The sequence below is a fragment of the Microtus oregoni genome, unplaced genomic scaffold, assembly GCF_018167655.1.
Source record: "Microtus oregoni isolate MIOR12 unplaced genomic scaffold, Mior012 000004F_ref0000308, whole genome shotgun sequence".
NCBI lineage: Eukaryota > Metazoa > Chordata > Mammalia > Rodentia > Cricetidae > Microtus > Microtus oregoni.
This window is the reverse complement of record NW_024543063.1, coordinates 60,472,936-60,497,304: the sequence shown is the minus strand read 5'-3', so window position 1 is coordinate 60,497,304 and position 24,369 is coordinate 60,472,936. Positions and strand designations below refer to the sequence as shown.

The window sequence follows — 24,369 nt, the reverse complement described above, 5'->3', positions numbered from 1 at the left end:
ATAAAATATACTTGTTAGTGTTTCTTACTGACTTATGAAAATATATGAATAATTGAACATAATATTTGTGTTCTTTAAAATATGGGGGTAAGCCATGCATGATTGAATCCCAACACTCCTGAGGCCAAAGCAGGCAAGTCTCTGAATTTGAGGTTACCTTGTTCTATATAGTCAGCTCCAGGCCCGCCAAGCCTAAATAGTGAGAATTGCCTCAAAAAGAAAAAAAGAAAAACCACATGGTAGTATACACCTTTAATCCCAGCACTCGGGAGGCAGAGGAAGGCATATCTCTGAGTTTGAGACCAGCCTGGTCTGCAGAGTGAGTTCTAGGGCAGCCAGGGCTATGCAGAAACACAGTCTCAAAAAAACTTTAGAAACAAAACAAAACAATAAAATAATATATGGGGCAAAAATAAAGTATGGGTCATGGTCACCTAGCTCAGTGGAAGAATGGTTTCTTATAAAAGGTGATGTCCTAGGCCTGAGTTCCCTCACTGCCTCCCCAACGCATCTTATAAACATAAGAAACTTAAGCTCTACTTCTAACTGTAGCTTACTCATGATAAAATTAAAATGTTAGAATTTCATTTCCTTTTATATAAGGTACGTTTGTGCTAATGTAATGTAAGCATCATACAGTATATGTGAAATTGAGCCATAATAAATCCATGTTCAAAACGCTGTAGATAACGAGGGCTTGAAATTTAAGCTTTCTATGGACTTCCTAGAAACGAATGTTAAGTGTGATTGGAGGTGGGGGACAGCTCAGTAATCAAGATCACTGGCTGTTTTTGCAGAGGACCTGTGTTTAATTTCTGTCATCCATGTTGTGGTTTATAGCTATCTGTACTAGTCTAGGGGAGCTGGTGCTCTCTTCTGGCATCTGAGGGCTCTGGGCACGTAGGTGGTGCAATATATGCATGCATTGAAGGACACTGTAGGCAGGGTTTTCTGTCCTGCTAGCTCACTTCCAAATAGCCACACAGAGACTTATTATTAATTATAAATGCTCAGCTGATCGCTTAGGCTTGTTACTAACTAGTTCTTACAACTTAAATTAATTCATATTTCTATCACATGGCAATACATTTTTTCATCACAGCATGTTTATTTCCTGCTTCTACTGCCTCTATTTTGGACTCTTCCCTCCTTTCCCAGGCTCTCTTTATTTTCACAAGTTCCACCTATCTTCTACCTGCCTAGCTATTGGCTATTTCACATTTATTAAACCAATCAGAAGGCACCTTTGCAAAGACGCATCCTCACAGTGTATGAAAGATTATTCCATAATAGGACACAGTATCTACCTTTATAGACTACATAATAGTATCTCTCCCATTTACTGTATCATATTTGTACTCAGAATATTTCAAATTTTATTAAATTTATTGTTATAATTTTTATTTATTGTCATTTTGAATATTTTATGTTATTTTACTTGGAGTCACAAGGTTTCACTGTGTGTCCCTGGTCGGCCTGGAACTCACTAAGTAGACCAGGCTGTCTTTAAAGCTCACAGAGGTTCTCCTGCTTCTGCTTCCCAACTGTTGGAATCAAAGGCAGATGCCAACATACCCAGTATGATTTTTTGTTTATTTTGATATTTGGTTTTTGTTTTATTTTGTTTGTTTTGATTTTTGTTTTGGCAGTGGTGGGGGTAAGATGAGGGTAGTGTTTGTCCTACTGTGGTCAGACTGATTTAAACTTACTATGTAGCTCAGACTGACCTCCCAAAGGCAGAGATTACAGATGTGAACTGCCACACTCAGCTAGGATTTTGGATTTCTAATAAGGGTGGCCAAATAACATCCCCATTGAAATACAATGATCCAGGCTGGCAAGATGGCGCAGTGGATAAAGGCTCTTGCTTCCAAGCTTAGCAGCCTGATTTAATCTCCAGGACCCACATAGTAGGAAGAACCAACTCCCGAAAGTTATCCTCTGACCCACATAACATACACACAGACAACTAAATATCCTGATTGATCTAACTTAACTTAAAAATATAATTTATAAATACAATTTTAAAACCTAATTTACCTCCAATTGTGGGATTATTTTTCATCATATCAAAAACTATTCATATGCTTTCTTGTTTTATGTATATAGTTTATTGTCACATGCATTTTGTGAAAGATAATCTGTAACTTTTCATTTTCTTTAGGCCCAAGCTCGTTGTCACAGAATTGGGCAGAACAAAGCAGTTAAAGTCTACAGATTAGTAACTCGTAACTCGTATGAGAGAGAGATGTTTGACCGAGCCAGCTTGAAACTGGGCCTAGACAAAGCTGTGTTACAGAGCATGAGCGGAAGGGACGGCACTGTCAGTGGCGTATGTACACTTTTGTCTTACTCTCACTGTCTCGTTCACGGTTTGTGCACTAGGTCATCTTCACAATGGAGACATGCTTAGCTGGTACTTTTGAGTCCTTTTCTTCTGTGTGTGTAGCTTCAGAACAACTGCTGGACCATAAGAATCTTTCCGAGACAGGCATGTTTACTACCTTCTGGGGACATCTGTATGATGCTTAACTTACTAGAATTCAGGAAGATTTTCATTTGTTAAAAATTTAATTACCAGCTTCTAACATTGGCTTTGATCTTGTTACATATTATGGATTTTGGGTTTGTTTGTTTTTTGTTGTTTTGTCTTAAATATTTTGCTTAATATAGAATCATAGTACTAAAATGGAAATTGCTTGGCCTTTGGGCATTGATTTAATTGAAACCATTTTAGTTAGGTGGTAGTTTATATTTTTAAAACAGCAAAAAATAGTAACCTCAATTTATTATCCTAGGGAATTCTTTCTCATGTGTGGCCTAAAGCCCATAATAAGACACTGCATGTTTTTAGTGTTCATTGGGGTAGTTTCCATATTTTGTGACCTTTAAAATACTGTAACTCCTAGATTTACCTTTTTTTTCTATTTAGATTCAGCAGCTTTCCAAAAAGGAAATAGAAGACCTGCTTCGAAGAGGTGCATATGGAGCCATTATGGAGGAGGAAGATGAAGGCTCTAAGTTCTGTGAAGAAGATATTGACCAGATTTTACTCCGTCGAACAAAAACTATCACAATTGAATCAGAAGGACGTGGATCAACATTTGCTAAGGTAATATTATGGGGTCTGCTTGGAGACAACTCAACTCACACACCAAGTAAATGCAGAAAACAAAATTTATTGTAATCAAGCTGCTACTGATCAATCAATCACGGTCACCAAACAGACCTGGAGCTGAACTGTGCTCCCCCCCCCCCCCAAGCATAATGTAGTAAGCGTGAAAACCACAAACATCTGTGCCATGTTACAGTTATATTTTCTACCAATCAGGATTCAGGGATATGGGACTTTCCTAGGAATATTTCCCTATGTGGTACACTTATCTTGTTTTCGTTGGTTCGTTTACTTGAGTGTGGCAGGGTTGCTTGCCCCCATTTATGTCTCAACTTCCTAACCAGGATGGCAGTGATGTCAGTTACCCAGGGAAGTCTTGGGAACTTAAAATTTATTTGACTCCTATTCAAAATAGAAATTTTATTCAAAATTTCTTTGGTTTGGTTCCTTCTTACAGTAACACACAGTGAGGGTCTGTCAGGGTTCTGTAGAGCAGCGGTTCTCAACCTTTAGGGGATTACATATCAGATATTCTACATATCAGATATTTAGTAGCAAAATTACAGTTATAAAGTGGCAATGAAATAATTCTATGACTGGAGTCACCACAACTTGAGGATGAGCCAAAATAAAGGGTCATAGCACTAGGAGGGTTGAGAAGCACTGCCCTAGAGTAATATATATAAATATATATTATATATTTATATATATATAAATAAATATATATATATATATATATATATAATTTATTAGCGTCACTTAGATCCTGTGCACCAGCTGTTCTAACAGTGGCAGCATATGAATGGAAGGTCCAAAATCTAGGAGTTGCTCAGTCCATGAGGCTGAATGTGTCTGCTGGTCTTCCTTAGCACAAGACGAGCCCTGAAGCTACCTGGTCAGCCTGCCTAGCTAATCAGTGAACTCTGTGTAAATGGAGTGCACCTATCTCAAAATAAATAGAAAGGGGCTGGAGAGATGACTTAGAGCTCGGGAACACTGGCTGCTCTTCCAGAGGACCTGGGTTCAATTCCCCACACCCACATGGTGGCTCACAGTTGTCTGTAGCTCCACTCCCAGGGGACCTGACAGCTTCACCCAGACATACATGCAGACAAAGCACCAATGTACATAAGATAAAAATAACTTTTTTTAAAAAAAATGTCTAGTGGTACCTCTGACCACCACATGTGCATACTCTGTTGTAGCCCACAAACACATACACATACTGCATACACGTAGCACACAAACACAAATATGTAATTTAAAATTTTAATTACTTATTTGTTAAAGGGGGAGCAAAGTGCTATCTTGCCAACCCATAAATTAAATTCTATCATAATTGCTGCTGTTGTTGCTGCTGCTGCTTCTTTGTCTTTTTTTGTTTTTGTTTTTTGGGTTTCTTGTTTGTTTGTTTCTCTGTGATAGGTCTCTCTTACTTAGCCCTGGCTATCCTGGAACTCACTTTGTAGACCAGGCTGGCCTAAAACTTACAGAGATAGCCTGCCTCTGCCTCTGCCTCCCGAGTGCTGGGATTTAAAGGCATGTGCTACCACAGCTGGCTAATTCTACCATAATTTTTTAATTCTCCTATAGTATTTTAGAAAGTAGTCCTCTGTCTTATGTCATTTCCTACCAAAAAGAAATTATTATCCTTGTTTATTGAAAACTATCAAATTAACCCACAATAGTAACTTACTTTTTTTTCTGCTCCTAAACTATAGTCTGTATTGGCTTTAAAAACATTTGCTTTGAACAAATGCTGTTATATGTAAGGCCACTGTATTGGAACATGTCTTCAGTGTTTGTATGTATGCTAAATTCAAATTTTGTGCACAGTAAATGCAAAGAGATGATAGTTTATTTTCAAAGGTCTTTTTAATGTCTTAAATATTTTAACAACTTGCTATTATATATTTCAGGCAAGTTTTGTAGCATCTGGAAACCGGACAGATATTTCCTTAGATGATCCCAACTTCTGGCAAAAATGGGCTAAAAAAGCAGAAATAGATATAGATGCCATCAGTGGCAGGGTAAGTATTTATGAAAGTGCTATCATACTGGTAACTATTTGTGGCAGACTACATATGAAAGTTAATATTTCTGTTATATAGAAATTCATCAAGAACTTAAAATACCTGAAATATTATTCAAATACAAATCATTTGAAAAAAATGAAGAATAAAAACGAGGGAAAAGGCAATCAGACAATTCTTCCTTATAAAAATTCCAATTAATAAATGAAGAAGAAATGAGGGGAATGTAACATTATTCCTAATTCACTATGATACTAATTTTAAAATTAGTGGATTAAGGAAACAAATGGGGCTGGAAAGATGACACATTCGGAGAGACTGCTCAACTCTCCCAGAGGTGCTGGTTTCAGCAACCATGTGGTGGCTCACAGCCATCTAAGATGGAACTGGATTCCTTCTTCTGTCATACAGGAGTCAAAAAATACATAACTAAATATTTACTTAAAAACAAAGAGGATATTTCTGTGTTCTCAATTTAAACTCTCTAAAATATGTTAATTAGATAAGCAAAACTATTAACTTTATACCAGAAAAATTTAGCAAAAATTGCTGTGTAACAAGCGATCACATCATTACACTTGTATTCTTTAAGTACAGTGCACTGTCCAAGAACCTTATTCTCTGAACCTGACTTCCTCTGCTTCTATGTATTTTTTTCTGCTCTACGGCTTTCCTAAGTTTCTGATGGTATTTCCCGCCCCTTGTTTCCTTTTTTGTCATGATAGTGACTATCTTGCAAAATTCTAATTCTTTAAAAATTCTTTATACTTTAACTTCCAGTCAGCTTTTCTACTCTTCTTATATTGTAAAACATATCCTGAATAGTATTTATTTTTAACATATTTATTTGACTGCCAAAGTTTTGGACTCCTTTTAAGCAGAAACTATATTACTGATGTTTGTATCAACAGTACCTATATTAGAGGCAAACACAGGATTTGATTGAATGAGTTAAGCTGAATTGGTCATGAGGGACTGAGACACTGCTTTGCCTTTTTATATATTAGTATAATTATTCTGTACAGAAGTAATTATGTTTCTAGTTCTTCAAAATATTAACAACATTTGACCAGTATCTCAATTCCTATTCATTTGATTTAAAAAACATTTACTTCAGCATTTTTTCTAAAGTTGAAAGCAATCCAAATTAAGTTATCTGTTTTAATAAACAAATCGTGAAGTTGAAATTGAGTCTAAAAAATTTATTTTGGTTATTGAAAATTTTCTACTCCCAAAGGCCCTCTGCCTATGCATCAATCCAAATGAGATCAAATCAGACCGAATTAGAAAAAGCCCAGGTTTAATGGATAAAATGCTTCCAAACCCCCAGAGAGGAGACAGATAAGTGAGACCGTAAAACCACATGTCTGTTTTCTGGGGGCCAGTTTAAATACCCTGTTGTAGTGACCTTGAGCATCTCTGGGGTAGGGGTCATCATTTGGCAAGCTTTCTGAGATGCAGCATGGCTTGGAGAGAGATGGGGGAAGGGGCTTGAGATGGAACTCCCACCAGAACAGTTACTGTAAAGTCAATAACTTTTTTACTAATCCCAGAAAATACCAATTGTTTTTATTCCATGAATGTAATGTCAGAAAACTATATATGTATCATAAGTTTTAAAAAAAGGTATCTTCAGTTGACTTGATAGAATAGTAGATCTGTTACTTATTTTTTCTTTCTACTACTATTTTTTTCTATAATTTAAAAAGTGAAAATAGTTTTACTGTAAATAAATTGTTAAAGTACCTTCCCTAATTATAACATTAACTTTTACAGAACAGTTTAGTTATCGACACCCCAAGAATTAGGAAGCAAACCAGACCCTTTAGTGCCACAAAAGATGAATTGGCTGAATTATCTGAAGCTGAAAGTGAAGGAGAAGAAAAACCCAAACTCCGGAGACCCTGTGACCGATCCAGTGGCTATGGAAGAACTGAATGCTTTAGAGTTGAGAAAAACCTGCTGGTTTATGGGTAAAATGTTATTTTTAGTATTTGTTATAAACAATTATATATAAACTTAAATATACTATTTTCAATCATCTTATTAAAATCAATAACATTTTTTAATTATCACAAATCTGTGTTTAGCATATATAATCTTTCTGTATTTACACTATTTGATGAATCACTAATGTCAAGCTCCTTGTTGAAATTTGCACACTCAGTAATTCAGAGCAATAGTATCTCTGTCACAGAATAAGATAGATTGAAAGTTACTCTTCTTTGCCTCTTTGCTCTGTATACAAGAGAAACCTTTGGTAAATCTTTATGATGACAAATTCTTTTCTTTTTCCTGGCTTTTATGTGTTAGTTTTTTTTCTTTTGCTCAGACTTAAATATTACTGTGACTGTTCCTTTTTTAACCAGGTGGGGCCGATGGAGAGAGATTTTGTCTCATGGGCGTTTTAAACGGCAGCTGAATGAACTCGACGTAGAAATCATTTGCCGAGCACTTTTGGCTTATTGCCTAGTTCATTATCGAGGTGATGAGAAAATTAAAGGCTTTATATGGGATCTCATCACCCCCACTGAAGATGGCCAGACACGTGAGCTACAAAATCATTTAGGCAAGTATATTTCTTTCCTTTAAAAAAGTCTTCTTGTGCCGGGCGGTGGTGGTGCATGCCTTTAATCCCAGTACTCGGGAGGCAGAGGCAGGCGGATCTCTGTGAGTTCGAGACCAGCCTGGTCTACAAGAGCTAGTTCCAGGACAGGAACCAAAAACTACAGAGAAACCCTAAAAAAAAAGTCTTCTTGTATAACTAATACTTAATGTACTTTTGTCTAAAATTTCAAAGTAATACAGATAGTATTTTTTTAAATATTTATTTATTATGTATACAATATTCTGTCTGTGTGTATGTCTGCAGGCCAGAAGAGAGCACCAGACCTCATTACAGATTGTTGTGAGCCACCATGTGGTTGCTGGGAATTGAACTCAGGACTTTTGGAAGAGCAGGCAATGCTCTTAACCACTGAGCCATCTCTCCAGCCCCTACAGATAGTATTAAAAAACTTAACCTTTATAGTCAAAAATCAAGCTTTAGAAATTGCCAGTATTATGGATTTGGGGCTTTTTCATATTCCTGTTAAATTTGTATCACTTTGCACATTGATGGCCTCACAGTATGTCACAATATGGCCATGTGGCTTGTATCCAGCTTTTTCTTTTTCCATGGTCTGAGTGTTTGATAATTTGCCTTGCATCTTCTTTAGTGATGAGCCTTCTGGCTCCAGTCTGACACTGTTGAATTTGTCGGTAAGAAGCTCTGTATACCCCTTCTCATGCATCTGGGTAATCTCCCTCCACTGAAGGTGTTTGCATCATTAGTATTTTAAATATAGTCTTTGGGTAGATCTGATAAATTATATGACATATCAGTAGTTTGCTGTTCCAAGTGATGAGTTTGCAGTATTATCAGTGGTATATGCAAGAATTTTTCTCTACAGCTTTGCTAACAGAATGTACATTTCAGAATAAAATAAATTTTGACCATAAAATGATTACATTTTCTCAAATCACAAAATATTTATTGCCTGTCTGGTATATTCTTGGCCAATGTACATGTTATAAAAAGAAATAGAGAAGATCACTGAGCTCCTCCACCTTACATTCTAACTAGGTAGACAGACATAGACTTTAGATTTAATTAATTAAACGGCTACAGTTTAATAGGCACTACAAAGTAGTGCTGTAACCATTCACACTTCCAAGGTAGCACCGCAACAAGCATTTGTTTTGGATGAAGTAGTCAGTGGAGAGACAAATTAATTAATTTGAAGAACTATCCTTTAGGTAAAGGTGAAAGAATCACAGAAATATGATTATGTTCTTCCCTAAAAACCATGCATTAAATAAAGGAGGAAATGTGAAGTATTAAGCTTGCTCAACTCTATAGAACAAAATATTTCCTAAGAATATGTTTTGACAATAAGCAAGGAGGCAGCCTCGGTTCCAGTGTTGTGGTTTCTGGGGTAGATGAGTGCATTAGGCCGGAGAAGACTGTATAAGCTTCAGATGTGGTTGATTCCCTTTCCTGGAAAACTTAGCAAATGTGGCACATAATCAGCATGTACAGTGATGCCTTTTATTCTTTAAAGAAATTCATAGTAGGGGGCTGGAGAGGTGGCTCAGTGGTTAAGAGCACTGGCTGCTCTTCCAGAGGTCCTGAGTTCGATTCCCAGCAACCACATGGTGGCTGACAACCATCTGTAATGAGATCTGGCGCCCTCCTCTGGTGTACATCCGAACATGGAGGCAGAATGTTGTACACATAATAAATAAATAAATAAATAAATAAATTCATAGTAAAACTCTCAAGGTCATAAAAATGACCTTAGCTCTCTTAAGGTTAGACCATTCCATGTTATTAATAAAGCAAATTCTGAAATGCCAAAGGACAGATACATTTCTGATAACTAAAGAGGGGGATAGGTTACAAAGCCAAAGGAATCCAGCATAAATATTGTAATTTGGGATAAAGTATTGCCTCATTTGTGAAATTTGACTTAATGTTTATAAAACCATCTTGGCTTGTATTTCATTTGTTATTTTGTCAGTTCTATTGCCATTAATGTGCTAAAGACCTCTGTAACCTTCAGTGACCCCGGAAAGTCTCTAGCAATTTCTTGTATTGGAAAAATCTTTCAAATCATAGCTTTTTATACAAGTTCTTTCATGTGTACCTTCATCTTAACAGGCCTCTCAGCTCCTGTGCCTAGGGGCCGGAAGGGGAAGAAAGTAAAGACTCAGACAAGCTCCTTTGATATACAGAAAGCAGAGTGGCTTCGGAAGTATAATCCTGAGCAGCTCCTTCAAGACGAAGGCTACAAAAAGCATGTAAAGCACCACTGCAACAAGTAGGTGGTGGGCGGTGGAGAACCCGTTCTCTAAACAGTCACCTTCCAGTCTAGTGATGGTATGGTCTGAGATTGTTAACTTCAAATGGTATCTTCGAGCAATCATGAAACATCTTATATATTTTTACCATCAAATATACCTAATCTCCAGATAAACTCCTCTCTTCCCATGCAGTAAATAGTGACCACTGTGAAGATTTTTTTTTTTTTGGTTTTTTTTTTTGGTTTTGTTTTTTGCTTTTTCGAGACAGGGTTTTTCTGTAGTTTTGCAGCCTGTCCTGGAACTAGCTCTTGTAGACCAGGCTGGCCTCGAACTCACAGAGATCCGCTTGCCTCTGCCTCCTGAGTGCTGGGATTAAAGGCATACACCGCCACCGCCCGGCTCACTGTGAAGATTTTGCAGGATCTTTTGTGTATCATCAGTAATGAGAGTTATTTAACCATATATAACTATTACTCTATTATTGAAAGACTCTATATAAGCAAGGGAATAAATATGCCTATACTCTGCTGCTTGGAAGGTAATGCAAGAGAATTCATCCATGAGTTCAAGGCACGCATATTCTACTCAGTGAGCTCCAGGCAAGCCAAAGCTACATACACTCCTCTCTCAAACAAACAAACAAACAAACAAAACAAAACAAAATACAAAATGTTTTTTTTCTTTAGTGACTAATATCTTTGTCTCCTTTTCTTTATTTTATTTTAGAGTTTTGCTTCGTGTAAGGATGCTTTACTATCTAAAGCAAGAAGTCATTGGAAATGAGTGTCAGAAAGTATTTGATGGAGTTGATGCAAGGTAACTTAAATTTTTGTTTACTTTCCAGTAACGCAATAAAATAAAAACCATACAATGAAAGAAAATTGCATAGTAAGTGGCTCTTTCCTTCAGTGGAGATCAATTCCCTTGCCACAGAGAATCGACCCTAGCCTTTCTTCTGTTACTCTCATCCTTGGCTCTGTTATAAAATGCAACAACAGGAGTGGTAATAGTAATTTAAAGATTTGTATGTAGCCAAGATGCCATTCAGATAGACATGCATGAAATAAGTGAGTGATTCATTCATTTCTTCAGGAGAAGGCCTGGATTATTTTGTTTTATTTGTGTTGTTGGGGTCAAACCCAGGTTGCTTGTGCATCCTAGGCAAGTGTTTTACCACCCATCCACACTTCTATGAGCCCAGGACCAATTCTGAGTACACTCAGGCACTGAAAAAGACAAAATGAATATTCATCCTTAATCAGTTTGTGGTATCAGGGAACAGAAGTGAGACTGTGCTTTGCTGCATGGATAAAAGTCCAGTAGGGATTTCCCCTTGACTACGTGTTCTTTAGTTTCTCCTCTATTCTCTGCAGCATCTGTTTTAGACTTGTACACACCATAACTGCCTGTTCAGCCCCTTATTTTCAGGAACTAAATGTAAGCAAGCCATTAAGTAGAAGTAAACTCACCTTTCTGCCAACAAATAGAAAATTTAGCTTTCTTGAACTCATTCTTTACTTGTTTTCTTCTAATACAACAGCCACATGAAACCCTAGCCACACCTTGGTCTCCTGGGCCCTTACCTGTTTCTTTTGTACAGTCTCAGCTTTCTCCCTATCACATGTCTACTTGTAAACTTGCTCCTGCTTCCCCACTCAGTGTGACTTTTGACCTTTCACCTCCCTAACACTTGGGTGTTTGTCATTATAACCTGAACCTCATCACAGCATCTTCTTACCACTCATTCACTAGACATTACCTTGTCATGCTCCCCCTTTCCCTCATTATTCAGTTTTATTCTCCAGGACATTAGCTGAATTCTTTAACCTCACTGCTTGCCTATCTCTCTGTATCAAATACCTATTGTAACTTCAGTTTAATCTATTTCTTACCTTCTTCTAAGGAGCTAAACATGACTAGGAAAAAAAAATCATGTAATGGGGGAATGGATTTACTTCAGATCCATGCGTATTCAACATCAAATGAAATGAAGTACAGACTATTTAACAACTTTGGCTAGTAAATTTCTTTTCTTCCTTTTTAAGAGGATTTATTTCTACCTGTGTCCCAAAACTTTCCAGTTAACCAACAATGTCTAATAAGGACCTTGTGACATATGTCATAGAAAAACAGTCAAGAGCTACTTGCGTCCATCTCTACCTATTTGCCCCTCTGGCAACAGTAAAAATGCACCTCCTTTGCTGATTAATTGCCTTGAAGCACTGCTTTTCTATTCATTTAAGAACATTACTCCTGTAGTAATCTTCCTTTCCTGAGTCATTTTCTTTCTCTGGTCCTCTTCTTCCCTTTTCTCTCATGCGTAAACATGCCCATTTTACTCACCATAAAAAGGAAAATAACTTCCATAATATGTATCGTACTGCTCCATTTTAATGATTCCCTTCTCGACAGACTCCTGTGTTTTCTGTTTCTAGTTCTTTCTTTGTACTTTTTATCAGCCTACTCTAGTCAATCTAGTCAATGTTTATAGCATAGCCCATGACACAGCCACCAAGTCTGTATTTCTTTATTTACTTCTTAAAATATTTTCTTCCATAGGTATCCATGCTACTTTCTATACCCACCAATTCTTTCCTTCCATTCTCATATGTAAGACTGCTCCATCATACTGAATGTATCACATATTGCCATGGTATGATTCTTGGGTATCCTTCCCTCATTCTCATGAAGGAGAACCCATTGGCTCAATTAAAAACATGCCAAGTGTGAGCATCTTTATTCTCATCGCCTAGCGTCAATTCTCTGTTTAAATTTCTGCTGAGACCTAATAATTGATCATCCTTGCTTCCAGAAAACTCTCTACACTCTGTCCTTCAAACAGCAGATAGAATGATTTTTCATAAACCAGTGGCATGTCTCTTCAAAATGTCTTCTTAAAACAGAATTTGAGTTCTAGATAACCTAAAATAACCCTACATAATTCTCTTTCTTCTTTCGCTCTGTCCCTTACCGACAGTGTTCCAGCCACTCTGTTGTTTCTGTTCATCCAACAGGTCAAGCTTATACTGTGTTGTTCTGGTTCAAATATGCTTTGTCCAGATCTCCCAAAGAACTGTCCATTCACGTGACTGGAGAGTTTGCTCAGCAGTTAAGTGCACTGTCTATTCTTCAGAAGACCCAAGGTTAGATTCTAGCCCTTGCTTAGCAGCTCACAGCGCTCTGCAACTCCAGTTCCAGGGGAGCTGACACCTTCTTCAGGCCACCAAGAGTGCATAAGTGGTATGTAGACATACATGCAGGCAAAGCACCCATACACATAAAGTTAAAAGAATTCTCCATTCATATAATTCAAATTTCAGTTCACTGTTACCCTCTCAAGTAGGCCTTCCTGTCCATATCATCTAAAACAGCCTTCTAGTCATTCGCTAGTTCATTTTAATGACTCTTGATTTTTTTACTATTCAAAACTTTTTCTTCCATTGCAATTTAAGTTGCTGTTTTATTGATCATTGCATTCTCATCCATTGTCTTCTTTGGCTGTGGTTATAGTTTGCTGTAGAGCGCTTGCCTAATACATGAGGCCCTAGGTTCAGTTCCCAGCACTCCCCTTACCCAGATGAAACTGTGAATCTTAAAATACTAAGTACTCAATAAATATTTATTAACTAATTGTCTCTTTTCCTTTGGCCTATGACTGATCTACTTTTATTTTCGTAGCCACTGTTCCATTGATTATTCCTTTACTTTCCCATTTAAAAATAAATCTACTTCTCTTTGGATTTTATCAAGTTTATATCTCCCTCATCTTAAATTTAAATTTGTACACCAAATGCATCACCTTTGAACCCAGTATCTCTTCTACCATATTAGTGCTCTCTTTGGTTTCAGACTTTTTTCTTCTTTCTTTCATTCATTCATTCATTCATTCCTTTTTCTAGACAGGGTTTCTCTGTATAGCCTTGGCTGTCCTGGAACTTGCTTTGTAGACTAGGCTGACCTTGAACTCTGCCTCCTGAGTGCTGGGATTAAAGGTGTGTGCCACCACAGCCCAATTAAGACTTCTTTTAAAAAGTATATTCATCGGGGCTGAGAGATGGCTCAGAGGTTAAGGGCACTGCCTGCTCTTCCAAAGGTCTTGAGTTCAATTCCCAGCAACCACATGGTGGCTCACAACCATCTGTAATGAGATCTGGTGCCCTCTTCTGGCCTGCAGGCATACACACAGAAAGAATACTGTATACCTAATAAATAAATAAATATTTTTTTAAAAAAAAAGTATATTCATCATGTCAGGGAGGACAACAGGAACTTGATGGAGCTGACAATGTTACATTCTCAGCCAAGAAGCAGAAAATATTGAACATCTGTGTTTAGCTCACTTTCTTCTATACAGTGTAGGATCCAAGCACAGGGAATGGTGTCACTAACAGTGAGTAGGTCTTCCCCTCTCTTAACTTAGTCAAAATAATCCCACACAGGCTCTTCTCCTGGGTCATTCTAGAGCACATCAACTTGATATTAAGTTTAACTATTACATATCACTTAGCACTTAGCTTTAATTATTTGGGGGTTTTCATCTTGGTGGCTTATGTTTTATTTTTTTCTTCATGCGTTCAGATCTCTATCTCATGTCTTCATCTCTTTCTTACTTCAAAACTACATTTCTCACAGGTCCCAGCATTGATTATTCTTGCTTAGAATATTCTCTTTTTCTCATTTTTCTGTTCGGCCCCTCCTTTTCCTTAGTTGGTGTGGACTAAGACTCTCTTTCCATCTCTCCCAGTCTTGTTGGGGCACATGTTCTACTAGTAACATACCATGTCATTGTTCATAAACTACTGCAGGTGCCTCTTTACAAAGCTAGGGGGCATCCATTTTAATTCATTTTAGTTATTTGAATGAAGGATTTAACCTGAGGAACTTCAAGAAGTCCTTATGCAAGAACATCAAATGATTTTTAAAGACAGAAATCAATTACTTGGGAGGCTGAAGCAGAATGATCTAGTTTCAGGTCAGCCTGATATATGTAGTGAATCCTAGTCAGCCTGGTGGCCAACATAGCAAGAGATTGCCTTTAAACAAACAAACAAAGCGGAAGAACAAAGAACCACCAAAAATCAACAATAGTTGCAGGCCGGTCTTATATTCCTTTTGCTAACAGTTTACAAACACTTCATGGTCATGTGACACTCAAATTTGAACCAAGTTTTCACAAGCAGGAACATTTTTTTCAATCTCCGTCTATACAATTGTCTGGACGCCAAGCGCCACCTTGTGGTAGACAGGGGATCCTCTACTACAATTTTCCTTTCTGGGATCCCAGATTCTCTCTGCCCTTGTGTCACAAACTCCGTCAAATAAAGATTTCCGTTAGCTATGTTCTTTGTCAGTTTTTGACAAATAGCAGGAAAATCATTGTCTCTCTCTTTTTCTCTACTAAGCTAAAACATTTTCAGTTTTGACTTATTTATAGAAAAGATGTAATAAAGTATTTGCTGGAAGTGCTGTCAGTTTATAAAGTTCATTTCACCCACATCTCACCGTGGGCTAAAGACTTCTGAAAACAACTGTGAGCTGCTTATCTTTTTTTTTCTAAGCACATGGAAAACTTTCTCATTGTCTGTGTCTTCTTGTTCAAGATTATTGCTGGTGAAGGGGTGTTTGCCTAGTCCAGGAGCACATGAACCAGCTTATCTGTATATGATAGCCAAATTAAAAAAGAACTTTTTTATTAGTAGAACTTAGTTATCACCAGAAAATTTAGCACGTTAAACCTAAAGGTCTTTGCTAATTAATGTGGGAAATTACAGTGACAAGACAGAGATGGCATTGCTTTGTATTATATTATTTCTCTGCATCCTTAAAGATTGATAGTTTTAGCACTTGGGAGGCAGAGATAGGCAGATCTCTGTGAGTTCGAGGCCAGCCTGCTCAACAAAGTGAGTTTGAGGCCAGCCTGGTCAACAGAGTGAGTTCCAGGACATCTAGGGTGGTTACACAGAGAAACCCTGTCTCAAAAAGCAAAAAACAAACAAAGAGAAAGAAAAATTGACAGTTTCATGAAATCAAGTATCAAAATTCTCAGTCTTTTATTTTCTGCAGTATACTCCATTCAATTTTTCCCCTTTGACTACTGAATATCAGGATACACACACATACACATATGCACACACACAGACAGACACGTACACAAACTTACACATATGCACACACAGACATACACAGATACATGCACATACACCTACATGTATACAAGCATACGTATTTACACACACACAAACATACCTACACCCACGTGTACGTATGTGTATGTATGTACACCCACAGGTATGTATGTATATACATGCATACACATACATATAACAGTATACGCTAATAATTAAACATTAGGAATGTATCTTCTAGCCTATACAATATTTTAAATCTCTACAAAGAAATAAACATACCTATAGCTGATGTCATTTTATGAAGTCACCTCTGCTATTTGGAGAAAGTTCAAGGAGAATAGTCTCATGGTTGGATGAGATTCTTGAGCTGTCACCAACCCTTTCATGAAAATAGCCAATTTGCCAAAGCATTATGGGTTATTAGAAGAGTTTGAAATAATCTGAATTGTCATTTGTATCAGAATACTGGTTGGATAAATATAAAAGTATTATTTTTCATAGTTTAAATTATAAATCAAAAAAACCTAACTTTTAAAGTGTAATCTTAACTGATTTATCAAAAGATGTAACTTGTTTTTGAAACACAAAGCACTTCCTTTGCCCTTTTGAAACCCAGTTTTCTCATATACAAGATATTTCAACCAGATGGTTTTTTTTTTTTTTTTTTTTTTTTTTTTTTTTTTTTTTTTTTTACCAAGCTGTTTGCTGCCATGACATTCCAGTGAAGCACTCTGTGTATGTAAGGGTGAGGAGACTGTGCCTCATGAAACCAGGCATAACCCCTGCTAAAATATATTTGTTTAGTTGAGCGTAATGTTAGTCATTTTATGGCATCTTTGTTGCTGTTGCATCATTTATACCTTTTTCTTCCTTTATACATATTTATAAAATTCATAATCTTGTGCTGTTTTTAAGTGACATTGATGTTTGGGTGCCAGAGCCAGACCACTCAGAGGTTCCTGCTGTGTGGTGGGATTTTGATGCTGACAAGTCACTTCTTATTGGGGTTTTTAAGCACGGTAAGTAACGAGTGAGCGGGGAGAGCACTGATGGAGAATGGAATCCCACTGTTGCTTAGTTTATTGGTTTCCACCTGCAGTTTTACTCCAGTAACACACACACACAATCATCAGAATCATAGAGTGTTAGAACTAAGTTTGCATTCACTTCTTTTCCTCATGAGGAGGTGCCAGATTTGACTTGCCCTCTGGGCTGTCAGTCTTACACAGTCTCCTCCCTTAGAAGGAGTTACATGAACTATGTGTATGATCAGCTTATTCTACTTTTCTTTTTTATATGTTTTTTGTTTGTTAAGATGTATTTATTTTTGTTATATACATATGAGTGTTTTGTCACCATGGCTGTATGTGTTCTATGTGTGTGCATGGTATTCTCAGATGCCAGAAGATGGCACCAGATCACCTGGAACTAGAGTTAATGATGGTTGTGAGCCACCATGTGGGTGGGTGCTGGGAACCAAACCTGGATCTTCAAGAACAACAATGTTCTTAATTGTTAAACCATCTCTCCAGCTCTGTTTTTACTGTTGTTTTTGGTTTGTTTTTTAAGATTTTACTTTTAGATGGAGTGTGTATGTGTGTGTGTGTGTGTGTGTGTGTGTGTGTGTGTGTCTGTGCGTGCATGTGTGCTCATCCAGTGGACAAGTTGTCCAAAATAGAATGTTGAATCACCTGGAGCTATAATTAAAGGCTATTATAATGAGCCTAATATGGGTGTTGGGAACTGAACTTGGTCCTCTAGGAGAGCAAGAACACTTTTAACTGGGCCATCCCTCGATTCGTCTTTGTAAAAGATACATTTAAATTTTTATTTTTTATTTGTTTGTTTATTTGGTTTTTTTGAGACAGGGTTTCTCTGTGTAGCTTTGGAACCTGTCCTGACATTTGCTCTGTAGGCCAGGCTGATCTTGAACCCACAGAGGTCCACCTGCCTCTGCCTCCCAAGTGCTGGAATTAAAGGCGTGCATAACCACCTCCCAGCTGCATTTAAATTTTTATAAGTATTAGTAAACTGTGTTATATTTGTGATGATTTCAAAACAGTATCTTTAACCCAATTACTTAAATAAAATGTACCTTTTACCCCCAAATACTATTCACTGTATATGTAGGGAGTCTTTATATTTACACAGCTTCTTTCTGTCCTCTGTGCCTTTGAAACTGGTGATGCTTGCAGGTTATGAAAAATATAACACCATCCGAGCAGACCCAGCACTGTGCTTCTTGGAAAGGGTGGGAAAGCCTGATGACAAAGCTGTTGCTGCTGAACAGAGAGCAAATGATTACATGGATGGGTATGTGCATTTTAGACTCAAGTTCTCCATCTATGTTTTGGTTCCATTCTTAATGAGGTTTATCTTTTTTCTTTAGATTTGTTTATTTTATTATTTTATATGTTTTGCTTGCATGTATTTTATGTATAACCTTTGGGTGCCTTGTGCTCTCAAAAGTCAGGAGGACTTTGAATCTCCTGAGGCTGGATCCAATGGTTGAGAACCACTGTTGTGGATGACAGGAAACAAACCTGGGTCCTCTGCCAGAGCTACAAGTGCTCTAAACCACTGACCCAACTTTCCAACCCAAGGTTTATCCTTGTGTGTGTGTGTGTGTGTTAGGCTTGTATGAACATGACCATGTGCTTTTAGGACATGGGCTAACTTGAGGTGTTACTCTTCAGGACTTGCCTACCTTGCTTTTTGAGAGTGATCTCACTGATTAGACTAAGCTGGTAAGCAAGCAAGCAAGTTCCAGAGTCCCCCCCATCTGTGCCTCTCTATCATTGGGATCAGAGATGTGTACCATCACTCCTGGCTTTTTCTATGTTGCTTGGGATCAATTTGACCTTTAAGACAAGCCAAGAAATCATCAGACCATTACAATAATTAGAATACTTGTTATTCTAACAGGGATGTGGAAGACCCAGAATACAAACCTGCCCCTGCCATCTTTAAAGATGATATAGAGGTATGTTTTGGATCAGCTAGAGGAAACAGAAATGGCAGTTGTGAGAACTAAAGCAAGAAGTTGTGTTTTGTTTTTGCTAAGTGGATTGTTGCTAATTGTTTTGTGGGCTGAGGGTATAGTATTTACTATTAACCCCATAAATTCTGGCTTAATTCATAGCTCAGACTGTAAAAAACAAATGTGTTGAAAGAGAAGTCTCAAATATGAAGAAGTTTGGCTCTTTTTTATTTATCTTGACTCAGTTACTTTGTGACAAATTTCTCTCTTTTTTTAAAGGATGACGTTTCCTCACCCGGAGACCTCGTCATATCAGATGGAGGTAGGTTGCACTTTTTCACTTAGCAGCAGTATAATTTCACATTCTCATGAACGATGAGATCATATTTTTTTCCTCTAATATGTAAGCATAGTACTTGAAACCGTTGATTGGAAATTTAACAGTACTGTTATTTTTTGCAATTCCTTAGCTCTGAATTTATAGACTAGACACTTTGACTGTGGCTTGGTTATTAAACTTATATGTGAGATTAAATCATTAAATGTTAATGCATAATAATTTCTTATTAGTTCCATGTATACATTAGAGAACAGCCTTATTAGTCTTGACAAAGCTAGCTGAGCACGGTCTGCTTTCACTGTTACTTTGTTTTTGGTATTTTACTGGTGTTTTGTTTTGTTGGTATTTGAATTTTTAGAGAGGGTCTCATGTACCTTTCAGGTAGAATTATATGTGTGTGACACCAGGCCCAGCATTCCTTTTACCAGTTTCTGATACTAAAACAGGAAACACATTGTTGTTGAAGTCCATTCATTGCCCTATGGTACACAGAAGAGCAGTGTGCCTCACGCTTTGAATAGTACATGTAGGCTAGGGAAGCTGTCCATGGGACATGAGCATAGCATATAATATGTACCTTAGAAACATATTTTGTACTTTATTTTGTTTTGCTTTTGTTAGTACTGGGATCGAATCCCAAGCCTTATACTAGGGATACTGTAAGTGATCTACCACTGAGCTACATGATCAGCTCTAGGTCTTGAATGAATTAAAATTTTAAAAATTTATCATTGTCATGGTGTTTTTTTTTTTCTGCTTTCATCTTGGTTGGAATAGTGGGATTTGGGAGTATAGACAGGATCTCTTATAGCCCAGGCTGACTTTGAACTTATTATATAACTAAAGATGGTATTGAGTATTTCATCTTCCTAAGTGCCTGGATTGCAGGCACTTTCAACATTCCTAGTTTTATACAGTGCTGGGGATAGAACTCAGAGCGCTATTCATTTTAGTAGTACTTTTTCATCAGGACTGCCAGTCCACAAATAATGACATGGAGATTAATTATTAATTATGACTACTTGGCTTCAGCTTAACTTGTTCATAACAGTTCTTATAACTTAACCCATATTATTTTTTTTAAACATTTATTTAACTTTTCCTGCATTGGCATCAGATCTTCTGGAACTGGTGTTACAGATAGGTGTGAGCAGCCATATGGGTGCTGGGAATTGAACCCAGGTCCTCTGGAAGAGCAGCTAATGCTCTCAACCACTGGGCCATCTCTCCAGCCCCATAACCCATATTATTTCATCTGTGTTCTTTCACGTGACTTGTTTTCTTATGTCCGTACTGCCCATCCTGCTTCCTGTATGTCTGACTGGTGACTGCACCTTTCTTCTTCCCAGAGTTCTCTTTCTGTCTCCAAGTCCTACCTATTCCTCCTGCATAGCTGTTGGCCATTCAGCGTTTTACTACCAGTCACAACAGTGCATCCTCATACAATGTACAAATTTCTCATACCATTTCCCCCTTTTTGTCTAAATAAAAAGGAAAGGTTTGAAAATAACAAAACTATATACAATAAGAACAATTATCAGGTAAGAATTGCATTCACAATGTCCAGTGTCTTTGTATTCGGCATATTTGGAGAAAATACTCTATTATCTATCCTATTTTGATAAATTTAAAGTTTTATGCCTAAACCATTTTTTATCATAATTTATATTACAACCCTAAAAATATCTTTTTAGATCTTCAAACATCTCCTTAGATAAACAACTTAAGCATCTTTCAACCTTATGTACTTTACATCTCTTACACAATTTTTTTTAAATTTAGTAACTAGGAAAACTGTAATTATAATTATCTAGTCTTTAAGCCTATCAAATATCTGAGAAGGTTATAATATTATGTGAGTAAACAGGAAGTGTAGAGCAAACAACTTCCAAAACAGCAACTGCTGTTCTCTACTCATTAGCGTTCAAAAAAATCCAATTAACAAAGTCATGTAAGGTCCAAACTCCTCCTTGTGTTATAATATTTGCCATCCTTACATGACTTTTGGGGGGGGGAGGGCGGGGCAGGTTACAAGACAGGGATTCTCTGTGTAACTGTCCTGGCTGTCCTGGAACTCTTGTTTCACTTTTGTAGACCAGGCTGGCCTCAACCTCACTGAGATCTACCTGCCTCTGCCTTCCAACTTCTGGGATTAAAGGCGTGCATCACCAACGCCCAGCTACATGGCTCTTTTTTTTATTATTATATTTTATTTTTCTTTTAAGAATTTATTATTTTTAAACCATTTTTTCTATGACCTTCTGTCCCATTTTCTTTTCTTTGTTCAGCATCTAAGTACATTTTTAAGCATATTATACCTTTTTGGAGGTTTTCTGTGTTTGGACCTAACTTTCTGTGCATCTGTAGCATTCTTTGATTGTGTGAGCCAAGACTTAAAGGGCCAGTCTGTCCACCATGTGGTTCCATGCTGGCGACTGGCTCAAGCCCAAAGGCAGCAGCCGGCAGTCACAGCTCTGTATGCCAAGCACCAGCCTACTTGAGAGAATGCAAGACTAGGAAGCCATATCCAGCTCCTTGTCCAGAACTTTTTTTAGCTTTCACAAGCCCTGTGTATGGATATTCGAACCCCACATTGGGTGCTATATATAGTGGAACTTTCTTGTCTGGACTGCCAGCCCACAAATAATGACATGGAGGCTTATTATTAATAATGAAAATGTGACCTTAGCTTGGGCTTGTTCCTAACTAGTTCTTGTAACTTAAACTAACCCATATTTTTTCTTCTGTATTCTTCCACCTGGCTCATTACCTCACCTCTATACTGCCCATCCTGCTTCCTCTGTGTCTGTTAGGTGACTCTGCCTTTCTTCTTCCCAAAGTTCTTTCTGTCTATACTCTCCTACTTAGGTATTGACCATTCAGCTTTTTTTATACACCAATCAAAGCAATACATCTTCACACATTTTATAAATATTCCACGACACTAGGAAGCAATCTTCCAATTGACCTACATCCCAAGTCTTTATAATAAATTTTTAAAATGTATATTTAAACACATAATTTTCTACCTAATGACTTTAAAACTGCTTTGATTTTAAATTAATATAAATTCAATCAAAAAATTAATATCCCCTGGGTTTGCATTGTTCAGCATCCCATTGATTTCTGTTTGTTTTTTTTTCTTTTCTTATTTTAAAATTTCTTTATTTTTATTTTATATACTGGTCTTTTACCTGCATGTGTGCCTGTGCGAGGGTGGCATCTAGAACTGGAGCTGCAGACAGTCGTGAGCTGCCATGTAGGTTCTGGGAATTGAACCCTGGCCATTTGGAAAAGCAGCAAGTGCTCTTAACCACTAAGACATCTCTCCAGCCTCCATTGTATGTTTGTTTGGTTCTGGGGGGCAGATTTTTGAGACAGGTTTCTCTCTTTTGGGTTTCTCTGGCTGCCCTGGAACTTGCTTTATAGACCAGACTGGCCTCTAGCTCAGGAATCTGCCTCCATCTCCCACGTGCTGGCATTAATGAATGATGTGTGATGCCGTGTCCAGCAACTCTTTTTCCCCCCATGACAGGTTTTCTCTATGTAACAGCCCTGGCTGTCCTGGAACTTGCTATGTAGACCAGGCTGGCCTCAAACTCACAGAGATCCACCTGCCTCTGCCTTCCAAGTGTTGGCATTAAAGGAGTGCACCACTACCACCTGGCTCTCTCTCTTTTTTATGATGAAAGATTTGGTTGGTTTCCTTCCAATAAACAGGATAAAGGAAAAATTATAACTATAAAGTTTTCAGCTTTTGTGAGCTTCATCCAATATCTGCTTAGGTTTTATTGTTTTTATTGATTCAAGTTTCTTTAAATACAGATGGTCAATTGATGGAAGGGGATAAAGTTTATTGGCCTACTCCGTCAGCTCTGACTACACGGTTGAGACGTCTCATCACTGCATATCAACGAACTAATAAAAATAGACACATCCAGCAAATACAGCCAAGTTACTCCGTGCCTGCCAGTGTAATGCAGCCAGTTTATGAAGAAGCCACTCTTAATCCTAAAATGGCAGCCAAGATAGAAAGACAGCAGAGGTAAGACAATACCAAGTTTTAATATACAGTACCTATATGCATGTTCATTCTAGAGGTTATGAAGTTGTTGAATTATCATTCTAATTTGCCAAAGCAAAAGACTTATATACAAATGTATATATACTCATACATTTATACAGAATTATGAAAAAACTAGCAAAAATAATTGTCTTATATTTACAACCCATATTTCATATTTAGTTTTGTCATTTTTACTAACATTGAAAATTTTAAGAAATAAAGGCTTAAATAAAATTATTCATAGAGTTTTAAATTATCAAAATTCTAGATCCAAACCTTAAATTATATTAAATAGACCTTTGTCTATCTTATTTTACATTAAAACATTTATAAAATTTAAGAATGGATGGAAAGCAAATCTACCTCTACTTTATAAAAGGATAAATGGAAGGAGAAGGAGTAGAGAAATGGCTCAGAAGTAAGAGCACTGACTGTTTTTCCAGAGGACCTAGGTTCAGTACCCATATTGGCAGCTCATAGCTGTCTGTAACTCCACTTCCAAGGGATCTAACACTCTCACACAGACATACATACCAAGCAAAACACCAGTGCACATAAAAAATAAAAGTAAATAAATTTAAAAAGAAAAAGGTAAATGGTTGGAACCATTGTTGTTGAGGAGAAAACAGTGTAAGAGATGTTTAAGACAGGGGAGTTTGCCATGGTGGCAAGCACCTTTAAACCTAGTACTCAGGAGGCCAAGGCAGATGGATCTCTGTGAGTTCAAAGCCAGCCTGGTCTACAGAGTGAGTTCCAGGACAGCCTGTCTCAAAACAAAGTAAGACAGGAAAGAGTCTCAACCACAAGTTCTAACTTCTTTTCTTAAAATATGTTTTTAAGATTTGTTCATTTATTTTTATGT

At 37.3% G+C, this 24,369-nt stretch overlaps 1 protein-coding gene across 8 annotated transcripts in view; it reads left to right on the top strand.

Moving 5' to 3' along the window:
• Nucleotides 1–24,369, top strand: part of Chd9 (chromodomain helicase DNA binding protein 9) — a 183,744-nt gene that overhangs the window by 123,500 nt on the left and 35,875 nt on the right. For all 8 annotated transcript variants that reach the window (XM_041649401.1, XM_041649402.1, XM_041649400.1 and 5 more), the window contains 12 exons: nucleotides 2,165–2,332; nucleotides 2,933–3,112; nucleotides 5,035–5,145; nucleotides 6,925–7,121; nucleotides 7,518–7,717; nucleotides 9,851–10,010; nucleotides 10,720–10,809; nucleotides 17,037–17,140; nucleotides 18,317–18,434; nucleotides 19,047–19,104; nucleotides 19,381–19,423; nucleotides 23,267–23,486. In XM_041649401.1, coding sequence (XP_041505335.1) covers nucleotides 2,165–2,332; nucleotides 2,933–3,112; nucleotides 5,035–5,145; nucleotides 6,925–7,121; nucleotides 7,518–7,717; nucleotides 9,851–10,010; nucleotides 10,720–10,809; nucleotides 17,037–17,140; nucleotides 18,317–18,434; nucleotides 19,047–19,104; nucleotides 19,381–19,423; nucleotides 23,267–23,486 — 1,649 coding nt within the window. The remainder of the gene's footprint in view (nucleotides 1–2,164; nucleotides 2,333–2,932; nucleotides 3,113–5,034; nucleotides 5,146–6,924; nucleotides 7,122–7,517; nucleotides 7,718–9,850; nucleotides 10,011–10,719; nucleotides 10,810–17,036; nucleotides 17,141–18,316; nucleotides 18,435–19,046; nucleotides 19,105–19,380; nucleotides 19,424–23,266; nucleotides 23,487–24,369) is intronic.